At 38.3% G+C, this 13,865-nt stretch overlaps 1 protein-coding gene across 7 annotated transcripts in view; it reads left to right on the top strand.

Annotated features, from left to right (window-relative positions):
* Positions 1–13,865, top strand: part of NEK5 (NIMA related kinase 5) — an 86,876-nt gene that overhangs the window by 70,953 nt on the left and 2,058 nt on the right. For all 7 annotated transcript variants that reach the window (XM_070409113.1, XM_070409118.1, XM_070409116.1 and 4 more), the window contains one exon: positions 5,151–5,286. In XM_070409113.1, coding sequence (XP_070265214.1) covers positions 5,151–5,286 — 136 coding nt within the window. The remainder of the gene's footprint in view (positions 1–5,150; positions 5,287–13,865) is intronic.

Raw genomic sequence — 13,865 nt, 5'->3', positions numbered from 1 at the left:
GAAGGGTTCATTTTTCTCCACATCCTCTCCAGCACTTGTTGTTTGTTGATTTGTTGATGATAGCCATTCTGACAGGTGTGAGATGGTACCTCATTGTTGTTTTGATTTGCATCTCTCGTATAATTAGTGACTTTGAGCATGTTTTCATATGTCTTTCGGCCTTCTGTATGTCCTCTTTCGAAAAGTGTCTATCTAGGTCCGTTGCCCATTTTTTTATTGGATTGTTTATCTTCCTATTGTTAAGTTTCATGAGTTCCCTGTAAATGTTGGAGATTAAACCCTTATCGGTGATATCATTGGCAAATATATTCTCCCATGTAGTGGGTCTTCTTGTTGTTTTGTTGATGGTTTCCTTTGCTGTGCAAAAGCTTTTTATTTTGATGTAGTCCCATTTGTTTATTTTCTCTTTAGTTTCCATTGCCCTAGGAGGAGTATCAGAGAAGAAATTCCTTCGGCATATGTTTGCGATTCCTCTAGTATTTTTATGGTTTCCTGTCTTACGTTTAAGTCTTTTATCCATTTTGAGTTTATTTTTGTGTATGGTGTGATTTGGTGGTCTAGTTTCATCTTTTTGTATGTACTTGTCCAATTTTCCCAACACCATTTATTGAAGAGACTGCCTTGACTCCATTGTATGCTCTTGCCTCCTTTGTTGAATATTAATTGGGCATAGTGGTTTGGGTCGATTTCTGGGGTCTCTATTCTATTCCATTGATCTATATGTCTGTTCTTGTGCTAGTACCAAGCTGTTTTAAGAACAGTGGCTTTGTAATACAGTTTGATATCTGGTATTGGGATCCCACCAACTTTGTTCTTTTTTCTCAGGATTGCTGCAGCTTTCGAGGTCTTTTTTTTATTCCAGATGAATTTTTGGAACGTTCGTTCTAGATCTGTGAAATATGCCGTTGGTAACTTAATGGGGATTGCATTGAATCTATAGATTGCTTTGGGTAGTATGGACATTTTGATGATGTTGATTCTACCAATCCATGAACACGGTATGTTCTTCCATCTGTTTATGTCTTCCTCTATCTCTTTTTTCAGTGTCCTGTAGTTTTTCACATATAAGTCTTTTATCTCCTTAGTTAAGTTTATTCCTAGGTATCTTAATTTTTTTGGTGCGATGGTAAATGGGATTGCTTTTTTAGTCTCACTTTCTGTAAGTTCACTATTGGTGTAAAGAAATGCCATGGATTTCTTGGCATTAATTTTGTATCCTGCTACATTGCTGAATTCATTTATTAAGACTAATAATTTTTTGATGGAGTCTTTAGGGTTCTCTATGTGCAGTATCATGTCATCTGCAAATAAGGACAGTTTTACTTCTTCTTTTCAATTTGGATGCCTTTTATTTCTTCTTCTTGTCTGATCGCAACAGCTAGTACTTCCAGTACTACGTTGAACAGGAGTGGTGAGAGGGGGCATCCCTGTCTTGTTCCTGTTTTTAGGGGGAATGGTTTTAGTTTTTGCCCATTGATTATGATGTTGGCTGTGGGTTTTTCCTATATGGCTTTTATTATGTTGAGGTATGACCCTTTTATTCCTACCTTGCTGAGAGTTTTTATCAAGAAAGGGTGTTGGATTTTGTCAAATGCTTTTTCTGCATCAATTGATATGACTATGTGATTTTTATCTCTCAATTTGTTTATGTGATGTATCACGTTTATTGATTTGCGGATATTGTACCATCCTTGCATCCCTGGGATAAATCCTACTTGGTCATGGTGTATGATCTTTCTGCTGTCTTGCTGGATCCGATTTGCTAGAATTTTGTGGAGTATTTTGGCATCTATGTTCATGAGGGATGTTGGCCTATAATTCTCTTTCATTGTGTTGTCTTTATCTGGTTTTGGTATTAGGGTGATGCTGGCTTCATAGAATGAGCTGGGAAGTGTTCCTTCTTCTTGAATTTTTTGGAATCGTCTGAGGAGGATAGGTTTTAGTTCTTCCTTGAATGTTTGGTAAAACTCCCCTGTGAAGCCGTCTGGCCCCGGGCTTTTGTTTGTTGGGAGTTTTTTGATGACTGCTTCAATTTCTTCCAAAGTTATTGGCCTATTGAGATTTTTGATTGAGTTTTGGAATGTTGTATTTTTCTAGGAATATGTCCATTTCCTCCAGGTTGTCTAGTTTGTTGGAGTAGAGTTGTTCACAGTATTTTTTTTTTTTTACAATCCTTTGTATTTCTGTGGGGTCTGTTGTTATTTCGCCTCTTTCATTTCTGATTTTGTTTATTTGGGTCCTCTCTCTTTGCTTCTTGGTGAGCCTGGCTAGAGGCTCATCAATCTTGTTTATCCTTTCAAAGAATCAGCTCTTGGTTTCATTGATCTTTTGTATTGTTTTTTTGGTCTCTATGTCTTTTATTTCTGCTCTGATCTTTATTATCTCCTTCCTTCTGCTCACTCTGGGCTTTTCTTATTGCTCTCTTTCTAATTCTTCCAAAACTCAATAAACAATCTCAATAGGCCAACATCACTAATTATCAGGGAATTTTAAGTCAAAACCACAAACTGATATCAACTCACACCCATTCAGGTGGCTGCTATCAAAACCATCTATAATAATAAAAGCATAATATGCTAATTAGACAGGACGTCCTTCTGGACGTCATTCCAGATTGACCTTCCAGATGAAGCTGGGGCTGCAAGGGAAGCCTGGGTCCCAGGTGCCAGAGGAAGCTGGTGCCGGCAGCTGGGGGAAGGAAGGCCTACTCTAGCACAAATTTCGTGCATTGGACCTCTAGTAATATAATAATTATTGGCAAGGATGTAGAATAATTGGAAACCTTATGTACATACTGTTGGTGAAATTGTAAAATAGTACAGCCATATAGTCTTCACTGAGAGTTGCTGGAGTTTCCTGCTTCAGCAATGCTTGGTATTCTTCCTCCATCCCAGTCAGCCACTCATATCCAGCCTCCTCACAGTGCCCTCTGACGTTGCAAGAGCCCCAGCCCACTGTCCCAGTGCTCTCAGCTGCCACCTCTGCTGCTACTTCTCCTCAGCCAGGCGTCCCCCACACAGGTGCGCCAGAACTACCACCAGGATCAAGAGGCCTCCAGCAACCACCAGATCAACCTGGAACTCTATGCTCCCTACATCTACCTGCCCATGTCTTACTACTTTGGCCGAGAAGATGTGGCTTTAAAGAACTTTGTCAAATATTTTCTTTACCAATCTCATGAGAAGGGGGAATGTGCTGAAAAACTGATGAAGCTGCAGATCCAAAGAGTTGGTGGAATCTTCCTTCAGGATATCATGCAGACTAGGAGAATGGGCTAAATGCAATGGAATGTGCATTACACTTGGAAAAAAGTGTGAATTAGTTACTATAGGAATTGCACAAACTGGCCACTGTCAAAAACGACCCCTATTTGTATGACTTCAATGAGACTTAATGAAGAGGTGAAAACCAAGTTGTGCAAGATGCCTTCTCCCCCACCCCAATTTGGCACAGCTGAGTATCTCTTTGACAAGCACACCCTGGGAGACAGTGATGAGAGTTAAGCCGTAGACTGATTTCCCACAGCCATGGAGTGACTGATGTGGTCACCAAAGCAGTATCTGCATGTTGGAGTTACCTTTACATTTGCTATGAGTTGTACCAAATCATCCACTTACATTCTTTCATTTGTACCTTCCCTTCAAATAAGGTAATTTGGTACCCCTCCAAAAAATAAAGTAAAAAAATAAAATAGTGCATCCATTATAGAAAATAGGATGGAGGTTCCTAAAAAATAATAAATAAAATAGAACTACCAGATGATCCAGCAATTCTTCTTCAGAGTATATATCCAAAAAAATTGAAAACAAGACCTCAAAGAGATATTTTTGCACACCCATGTTCATTGTAGCATTATTCACAATAGCCAAGATGTGGAAGCAATCTAAATGGATACATGGATAAAGAAAATGTGGTGTATATGTACAGTAGAATGTTATTCAGCTTTAAAAAAAATTCATCATATGCTACAACATGGATGAAACTTGAGGACGTTATGCTAAGTGAAATAAGTTAATCACAAAAAGACAAATACTGCATGATCCCACTTATATGACGTATCTGAAATAGTGAAATTCATGGAAACAGAAAGTAGAATGGTGGTTTCCAAGGGCTCCAGGGAGGGAGAAATGGAGACTTGTTGTACAATGGGAATAAAGTGTCAGTCATGCAAGACAGTACAATATGCCTATATTTAATAACACTGTACTGTTAACTTAAAAATTGAGTGGGTAAATTTGTTATTTTTTTTACCATTAAAAACACAAATATCAATGACTTAAAAAAAGTCATCTAAAATTCTTTGTCTCATTGTTTTATTATGGTCTCTTTGAATCAGGATCCAAAAAAGTTTAACTGATACATAAAAGGATAAATAATTCAGAGGAGTAAGACTCTGAATGTGAAGAATTTTAGTTATACCTTATCCAATTTGTTTTACTTATATTTTCCTTTTTATGAGTATAAAAAGTAATATAAGATAAAAAATATATGCTTAGAAAGTACTAAAAGAGGTCCTAAGGTTAAGAAAACATTGTGTCATTTTATTGGCAACATTTTCCTTACTATTGGTGCATAAAAATACATCTTATAGAGTTGTTGAGGAGATGCTGCATTGCCATAAGGAAACAAAATATTGTACTAGTCTGATCATTTTCAAGAAAAAAATTACATTTAAAATAACAACAATAAATCACCCCCTCCACCAAAAAAAATAAAGTTGTGTGTATATGTGTTTTGAGTTTTCTTTGCAGACATTAATGATTAAAGCTAAAAATGAGCTGAATACTAATTTTCTAGAAACAGTGAAGAATAGGGTGGTCCAATAATGTTGGCAATTCTTAGGTTATTACAACACAAGATTAAAATATATTTTTATACAATCAAAGCATCTACTCCCAAAGTGGGGAGTATTGTCTCTTTATCACTGATCCTTTTTCCTCTCACTTTTTCTTGTCTTATTATGTTGCCTACTAGCTTAGTACAATGCTGAAAATAGTTGGGGTGTCAGTTGTCATCCCTGTCTTATTTGTTTCAAAACATTTAAAAGGTTTTAACATTATGTTTGATGTTCAATATATGGTTTTTGGTACATACCCCTCTTCAGGTGTATTGACTGGGATGATTTAATCTCTCTGTCATTTCTTTAACAGTGAGAACATTAAAACAATGGCTTCCTAAAGAAAATGAGGGGACGGTGGAAATGGCCTCTGGCATTGAAGTAGATGAGGAACAACCAGAACCAAGAGATGATGATGATGATGATGATGATGATGATGATGATGATACGTAAGTAGGTCATATCCAGATGCCCACATGAAAGTAGAAAGTTGAAATGCTGCTGTTGATACATAGAAGATAGCCTCAGAAACCTAGCTAAGACCGGGTTTTACTATAGTATATATGGGTTTGTTTGTGGGCTCTCCATTTGTTTCCAATGGCATTGTTCTCTATCTCTATATCAAGTTCTGTCTTAATTACTGTGGCTTTAGCATACCTTTTGATATCTGGTAGGGCCAGTCTCACCTTGTAGTCTCCACATCTTTTTCTTTAAACTTATCTTAGCTATTCTTGCCCTTTACTCAACATATACATCTTTGCATTCTCTTGTAAAGTGTCATGAAAAACTTTGTTGGGATTCTGATCAGAATGACATTATATTTGTTAATTTATGGGAATTGACATCTTTTCAGTGGTTCTCAACCCATGGGTCACGACCCCTGAAAATACATCCTGCATATCAGTTATTTACATTATGATTCATAACAGTAGCAAAATTACAGTTATGAAACAGCAACGAGCCATGACCGGTTTGGCTCAGTGGATAGAGCATCGGCCTGTGGACTGAAGGGTCCCAGGTTCAATTCTGGTCAAGGGCATGTACCTTGGTTGCAGGCACATCCCCAGTAGGGGGTGTGCAGGAGGCAGCTGATCGATGTTTCTCTCTCATCAATGTTTCTCTCTATCCCTCTCTCTTCCTCTCTGTAAAAAATCAATAAAATATATTTTTTAAAAAAAGAAATAGCAACGAAAATAATTTTATGGTTGGGGGTCACCACAACATGAGGAACTGTATTAAAAGGTCGCGGCATTAGGAAGGTTGAGAACCACCGTTAGATCTTAGCACCTATGAATATAGTATAGCTCTCCATCTGTTATGTCTTTTAAAAAATATTCTTCAGTATTTTTTTTATTTTCTTCATGGTACAGGTGACACTTAATTTTTGTTGTTGTTGCCATTATTAATGAGGTAATTTTTCTCCTGTGTTTTCAATTTGGCTATTGCTAGTGTATACACTACTATTGATGTTGTATGCTGTAACTTTACTGAACTCTCTTATTCTAAAATTTGGAGTTCTTTGAATTTTTAGAATTGTATTATAATTTACCTTTTTGTTGTTGTTGTGAATCATTACCCAAGGATATTTTTTTCCATTGATTTTTAGAGAGAGTAGAAAATTGTCATTTTTGCTACCAACTTAAAATGCCACTTTGATGATCTACTACATTTATATATGTATTTGTATCCAATTTCTAGTCTCTGTAGTCTAATTGTTATATTATAAACATATTGTTTATATTATAGATGATAATTTTGGAGGTCTGGTCCCCCTAAACACTTTCATTTTTCATAATTTTCCTGCCTAGTCTATATAAACTTTAGAATCAACCTGTTTAGAAAATAAAGGAGGGAAGGAGGGAAGAAGGGAGGGAAGGAGGGAGGGAAGAAGGAATAATTTTCTCAGCCTGAATCCTACTGTAGAATTTTGGAGTCCAGTAGCCTCTTTTTATTTAGCACTATATCTGTTCCTTTTGGTCCAACCTGGCTATATTTCTGTATATATATATATATATATATATATATATATATATATATATATATAAAATTTTAGAAATCTTGTGGGTCTCTACAAATCTTACTGGGATTCACTTCATTAGACAAAGGCCAGACCCACAGTCTTTTTGAGATAAGCCATCCTCCATCTTGGGCTTTTGCTTAGACTACTGAATGACAACACCCTTAATCTTTCTAGAAACCCTACCATTTGAGAATAGTTTTAAAGAGAATAATTTTGAGATTTGTCCTTGTTGTATATTTCAATAGCTCATTCTTTTTATTGCTAAACTAGAGGCCTGGTACATGAATTCGTGCATGGGTGGGGTCCCGAAGGGGGTGGGGGCTACCTACAGGACTACTGAGGGAGTGAGTGGCTGCCGGTGGGCTGCCAGGGCGGGGCTCAGCTGAGCGATGCTCTGCTGTCGGAGCACACTGACCACCAGGGGGCAGCTCCTGCGTTTACCATCTGCCCCCTAATGGTCAGTGCATGTCATAGAAACCAATCATTCAGTCACTTAGGCTTTTATATATATAGACTAGGGGCCGGTGCACGAAATTCATGCACTGGGGCGGGGGGGGGGGGTCCCTCAGCCCAGCCTGCCCCCTCTCACATACTGGGAGCCCTCAGGGGATGTCCTACTGACGGCTTAGGCCCGCTCCCTGCTTCCCTTGGGGAGCAGGCCTACACAGCAGTCTGGCCTCCCTTTGTGGGAGGCGACCAGGCTGATCAAGGGAAGGCACCAGCCCCATTACCCTGCTGCTGCAGCCACTGCAAGTCACTGCAGCCACTAAGGTGTTTTCATCAACACGGACTCCAGTCCCTTCACCATGAAAAAATGACAACTTTCTTTAGGCAATTTCAAGATGTGTCTTTCATAGGTTATGACATTTCTTTCTTTCTTTTTTTAATCCTCACCTGAGGATATGTTTCCATTCATTTTTAGAGAATGTGGAAGAGAAAGGGAAAGAGAGAGAAACATCAAAGTGAGAGGAACACTTTGATTGGTTGCCTCCTGCATGAGCCCTGACCTGGGCCCCGGCCAGGGAGGAGCCTGCAACCTAGGTACATGCCCTTGGTCAGAATTGAACCCAGACCCTGCAGTCAGTAGGCCAAGGCATTATTCACTGAGTGAAACCGGCTAGGGCAGGATATGACATTTCTTAGCCCTCCAGCAGCAGACCTTCATTTTTTTTTGCCAGGAGTGTGGTAAAAAACCCTGGATCACCTTTTTGGATTCTTATTACCCAAGTTACTAAGAATATTACCAGTGTCATATAGGGAGCTTAGCCAATGAGCGGTCAGGAAAGGTGTTTCCTCTGTAGCCCCCCCACCACCTGCCTGGCCAACAGGCCTGGACACTTCAGCGGCAGGGCTGAGGGGACTGGGTGCTGCCATCTTGTGGCTATGGGCGTGGCCATCTTTGTGACGGAGTGATGACTAATTTGCATATCACTCTTTTATTAGATAGGATAGTATTCTATTGATGGATATCCCACAATTGATTTATACATTCACCTGATGATAGACATTTGGGTTGCTTCCAGTTTTATTTATTTATTCTTTTTTTTTTTAATATATTTTATTGATTTTTTACAGAGAGGAAAGGATAGAGATAGAGAGTTAGAAACATCGATGAGAGAGAAACATCGATCAGCTGCCTCCTGCACACCTCCTACTGGGGATGTGCCCGCAAACCTGGTACATGCCCTTGACCGGAATCGAACCTGGGACCTTTCAGTCCGCAGGCCGACACTCTATCCACTGAGCCAAACTGGTTCGGGCGATTTTATTTATTCTTTTGTAAATCCTCATCCAAGGATATTTTCCATTGATTTTTAGAGAGAGTGGAAGGGAGGAGAGACAGAAAGAAATATGCCAATGTGAGGGAGACACATTAATTGGTTGCCTCCCACACATGCCCCGACCAGGGCAGGGGATTGAGCCTCCAACCAAGGTACATGCCCTTGACTGGAATTGAACCTGGGACCTTTCAGTCTAGGGCTGATGCTCTATCCACTGAGACAAAGCATCTAGGGCTGCTTCCAGTTTCAGGCTATTTAACGCTGTTAATATAAGATGAAACAGAGTATGTGTGAAGTGCTCTAGGTCAGTGACTGGCATATATAGTAAGGGCTCAATATATGACTTTTATTTTTGGGCCTTCTCACTTCCCTTTTTACACATTAGATGGGTATTAATAAATATGATAAAAGTTGTTGAACACAAGTCCAGATAAACAGAATAAACATTCTCTTTATGTTGGTTATCTTTATTAGAAAAACCAGACTGGTGTGATAAATAATTTATTATCTGGGTGAAAATGCAACTTCTATATTGCTCAAGTAGGGGTGGAGTAGGAGAAGGGAAGCTAATTTTTTCAAATTTTTAATTGTTTAATTGCTAAGAGTATTACATATGTTTTCTTTTTTTCCCTCCCTTAACAATCCCCCGGCCTCCCCTACACCCCAGTGTCTTATGTCCATTGGTTATGCTTATATGCATGCATACAAGTCCTTTGGTTGATCTCTTACACTCCCCCTCCTGCCCCTCAACCCTTCCCGGCTTTCCCGCTGTAGTTTACAGTCTGATCGAGGCAGCTCTGCCTCTGTATCTATTTTTGTTCATAAGTTTATAATGATCTTTATAATCCATGAGTGAGTGAAATCATGTGGTGTTTTTCCTTCATTGACTGGCTTATTTCACTTATCATAATGCTCTCCAGTTCCATCTATGCCATTGCAAATGGTAAGAGTTCCTTCTTTTTTACAGCAGCATAGTATTCCATCGTGTAGATGTACCACTGTTTTCTAATCCATTCATCTACTGATGGGCACTTAGGCTGTTTCCAAATCTTAGCTATGGTGAATTGTGCTGCTATGAACATAGGGGTGCATATATCCTTTCTGATTGGTGTTTCTGGCTTCTTGGGATATATTCCTAGAAGTGGGATCACAGGGTCAAATGGGAGTTCCATTTTTAGTTTTTTGAGGAAACTCCATACTGTCTTCCATAGTGGCTGCACCAGTCTCCACTCCCACCAGAAGTGCAGAAGGGTTCATTTTTCTCCACATCCTCTCCAGCACTTGTCGTTTGTGGATTTGTTGATGATAGCCATTCTGATAGGTGTGAGATGGTACCTCATTGTTGTTTTGATTTGCATCTCTCGGATGATTAGTGACTTTGAGCATGTTTTCATATGTCTCTTGGCTTTCTGAATGTCCTCTTTTGAAAGGTGTCTATTTAGGTCCTTTGCCCATTTTTTGATTGGATTGTTTATCTTCCTTTTGTTAAGTTGTATGAGTTCCCTATAAATTTTGGAGATTAGGCCCTTATCAGATATAACATTGGCAAATAAGTTTTCCCACGCAGTGGGCTTCCTTGTTGTTTTGTTGATGGTTTCCTTTGCTGTGCAGAAGCTTTTTATTTTGATGTAGTCCCATTTGTTTATTTTCTCTTTAGTTTCCAATGCCCTAGGAGCTGTATCGGTGAAGAATTGCTTCGGCATATGTCTGAGATTTTGTTGCCTTTGGATTCTTTTAGTATTTTTATGATTTCCCGTTCTACATATACCTCCTTTATCCATTTTGAGTTTATTTTTGTGTATGGTGTAAGTTGGTGGTCTAGTTTCATTTTCTTGCATGTATCCGTCCAATTTTCCCAACACCATTTACTGAAGAGACTATCTTGACTCCATTGTGTATGTTCTTGCCTCCTTTGTCAAATATTAATTGAGCATATTGGTTCGGGCCGATTTCTGGGGTCTCTATTCTATTCCATTGATCTATATGTCTGTTCTTGGGCCAGTACCAGGCAGTTTTGAGAACAGTGGCTTTGTAATACAACTTGATATCTGGTATTGAGATCCCACCTACTTTGTTCTTTCTCAGGATTGCTGCAGCTATTCGGGGTCTTCTTTTATTCCAGATGAATTTTTGGAGAGTTCGTTCTAGGCCTGTGAAATAGGCCGTTGGTATTTTAATGGGAAGTGCGTTGAATTTATAGATTGCAGTGGGTAGTATGGACATTTTAATGATGTTGATTCTACCAATCCAAGAACATGGTATGTTCTTCCATCTCTTTATGTCTTCCTCTATCTCTTTTTTCAGTGTCCTGTAGTTTTTTGCGTATAAGTCTTTTACCTCCTTAGTTAAGTTTATTCCTAGGTAGCTTAATTTTTTTGGTGCGATGGTAAATGGGATTGGTTTTTTAGTCTCTCTTTCTGTAAGTTCACTATTGGTGTATAGAAATGCCATAGATTTCTTGGTGTTAATTTTGTATCCTGCTACGTTGCCAAATTGATTTATTAAGCCTAATAGTTTTTTGATGGAGTCTTTAGGGTTTTTTATGTATAATATCATGCCATCTGAAAATAAGGACAGTTTTACTTCTTCTTTTCTAATTTGGATGCCTTTTATTTCTTCTTCTTGTCTAATTGCAATGGCTAATACTTCCAGTACTATATCGAACAGGAGTGGTGAGAGTGGGCATCCCTGTCTTGTTCCTGTTCTTAGGTGAAATGATGTTAGTTTTTGTCCATAGAGTATGATGTTAGCTGTGGGTTTGTCATATATGGCTTTTATTATGTTGAGGTATGATCCTTCTATTCCCACCTTGCTGAGTGTTTTTATCAAAAATGGGTGTTGAATTTTGTCAAACGCTTTTTCTGCATCAATTGATATGACTATGAGGTTTTTTTCTTTCAATTTGTTTATGTGATGTGTCATGTTTATTGATTTTTGGATATTGTACCATCCTTGCATCCCTGGGATAAATCCTACTTGGTCATGGTGTATGATCTTTCTGCTGTCTTGCTGGATCCGATTTGCTAGAATTTTGTGGAGTATTTTGGCATCTATGTTCATGAGGGATATTGGCCTATAATTCTCTTTCATTGTGTTGTCTTTACCTGGTTTTGGTATTATGGTGATGCTGGCTTCATGAGCTTGGAAGTGTTCCTTTCTCTTGGATTTTTTGTAGTAGTCTGAGGAGGATAGGTTTTAGTTCTTCCTTGAATGTTTGGTAAAACTCCCCTGTGAAGCTGTCTGGCCTCGGGCTTTTGTCTGCTGGAAGCTTTTCAATGACTGCGTCAATTTCTTCCATAGTTATTGACCTATCGAGATTTTTAGATTCTTCCTGATTGAGTTTTGGAATGTTGTATTTTTCTAGGAATTTGTCCATTTCCTCCAGGTTGTCTAGTTTGTTGGAGTGAGTTGTCCATAGTATTATTTAACAATCATTTGTATTTCTGTGGGGTCTGTTGTTATTTCGCCTCTATCATTTCTGATTTTGTTTATTTGGGTCCTCTCTCTTTGCTTCTTGGTGAGCCTGGCTAGAGGTTCATCAATCTTGTTTATCCTTTCAAAGAACCAGCTCTTGGTTTCATTGATTTTATGTATTGTTTTTTTGGTCTCTTTGTCATTTATTTCTGGTCTAATCTTTATTATCTCCTTCCTTCTGCTCACTCTGGGCTTTTCTTGTTGCTCTCTTTCTAATTCTTTGAGTTGTAGAATTAGATGATTTACTATCATTTTTCTTGTTTTTTTGAGATAGGCCTGTAGAGCTATAAATTTCCCTCTCAGGATTGCTTTCATTGTGTCCCATAGGTTTTGGATTGTTATGTTTTCATTGTCATTAGTTTCCAGGATGTTTTTAATTTCTTCTTTGATCTCATTGGTAACCCAATCAATATTTAATAACATGCTATTCAGCTTCCAAGTGTTTGAGTATTTTGGGTTGTTTTTATTGTAGGTTATTTCTAATATTATGCATTCGTGGTCTGAGAAGATGCTTGGTATGATTTCAATCTTCTTGAATTTGGGGAGACTTTGTTTGTGACCCAATATGCAGTCTATTTTTGAATATGTCCCATGAGCCCCTTAGAAGAATGTATATTCCGTGGCTTTGGGGTGAAGTGTTCTGAAGATATCAATTAAGTCCATCTGACCTAGTGAGTCATTTAGGATTGCTGTTTCTTTGCTGATTGTTTGTCTAGAGGATTTATCCAGTGATGTCAGTGGTGTGTTTAAGTCCCCTACTATGATTGTATTGTTGTCAATCTCTCCTTTGATATCTTCCAGGAGTTTTTTTTATGTATTTGGGTGCTCCTGCATCGGGTGCATATATGTTTATCAGGGTTATATCTTCTTGTTGTATTGATCCCTTTAGTATTATGAAGTGGCCTTCCTTATCTCTTGTTTTGGCCTTCACTTTTAAGTCTATTTTGTCCGATATAAGTATTGCTACTCCAGCTTTTTTTTTCATTTCCATTTGCCTGAAAGATATTTTTCCATCCCTTCACTTTCAGTCTGTGTGAGTCCCTTCTAATGAGGTGTGTCTCTTATAGACAGTAAATGTATGTGTCATGTTTTTTTATCCATTCAGCCACTCGATGTTTTTTGGTTGGAGCATTTAGTCTATTTACGTTTAAAGTTATTATTGAAAGGTACTTGTTTGTAGCCATTTTTTTTTGTGTGGCTGTTTTCTTTTGAGCTTTTTATTTCTTCTTTTACACCAGTCCCTTTAGCATTTTTTGCATTGCTGGCATGGTGGTGATAAACTCCCTTAGCCTTTTTTTTTGTCTGTGAAGCTTCTTATTTCCCCTTCAATTTTGAATGATAGCCTTGCTGGATAGAGTATTCTTGGATTCAGTCCTTTGCTTTGCATCACTTTGTAAATTTCTGTCTATTCTTTTCTGGCCTGATGTGTTTCTGTTGAGAAATCATTTGATAATCTAATGGGAGATCCCTTGAATGTAACTTTCCGTCTCTCTCTTGCAGCCTTTAAGATTCTCTCTTTGTCCTGAACATTTGCCATGGTAATTATGATGTGTCTTGGTGTAGGTCTTTTCGGGTTCACCTTGTTTGAGACTCTCTGTGCTTGTGTGATTTTTTTCTTCCCCACCTCTGGGAAGTTTTCTGATATTATTTCTTCAAATAGGTTTTCTAATCCTTGTTCCTTTTCCTGTTGTTCTGGCATCCCTTTTCCTGTTGTTCAACATATTATTCATATGTTGTTTTCTTTCATGTTGTT

Source organism: Myotis yumanensis, unplaced genomic scaffold (assembly GCF_028538775.1).
Source record: "Myotis yumanensis isolate MYYU_CA2020_CCGP unplaced genomic scaffold, mMyoYum1.0.hap1 SCAF_3, whole genome shotgun sequence".
Lineage (NCBI taxonomy): Eukaryota > Metazoa > Chordata > Mammalia > Chiroptera > Vespertilionidae > Myotis > Myotis yumanensis.
Note: the sequence above shows the minus strand (reverse complement) of the source record. Positions and strands in the feature narration are given on the sequence as shown.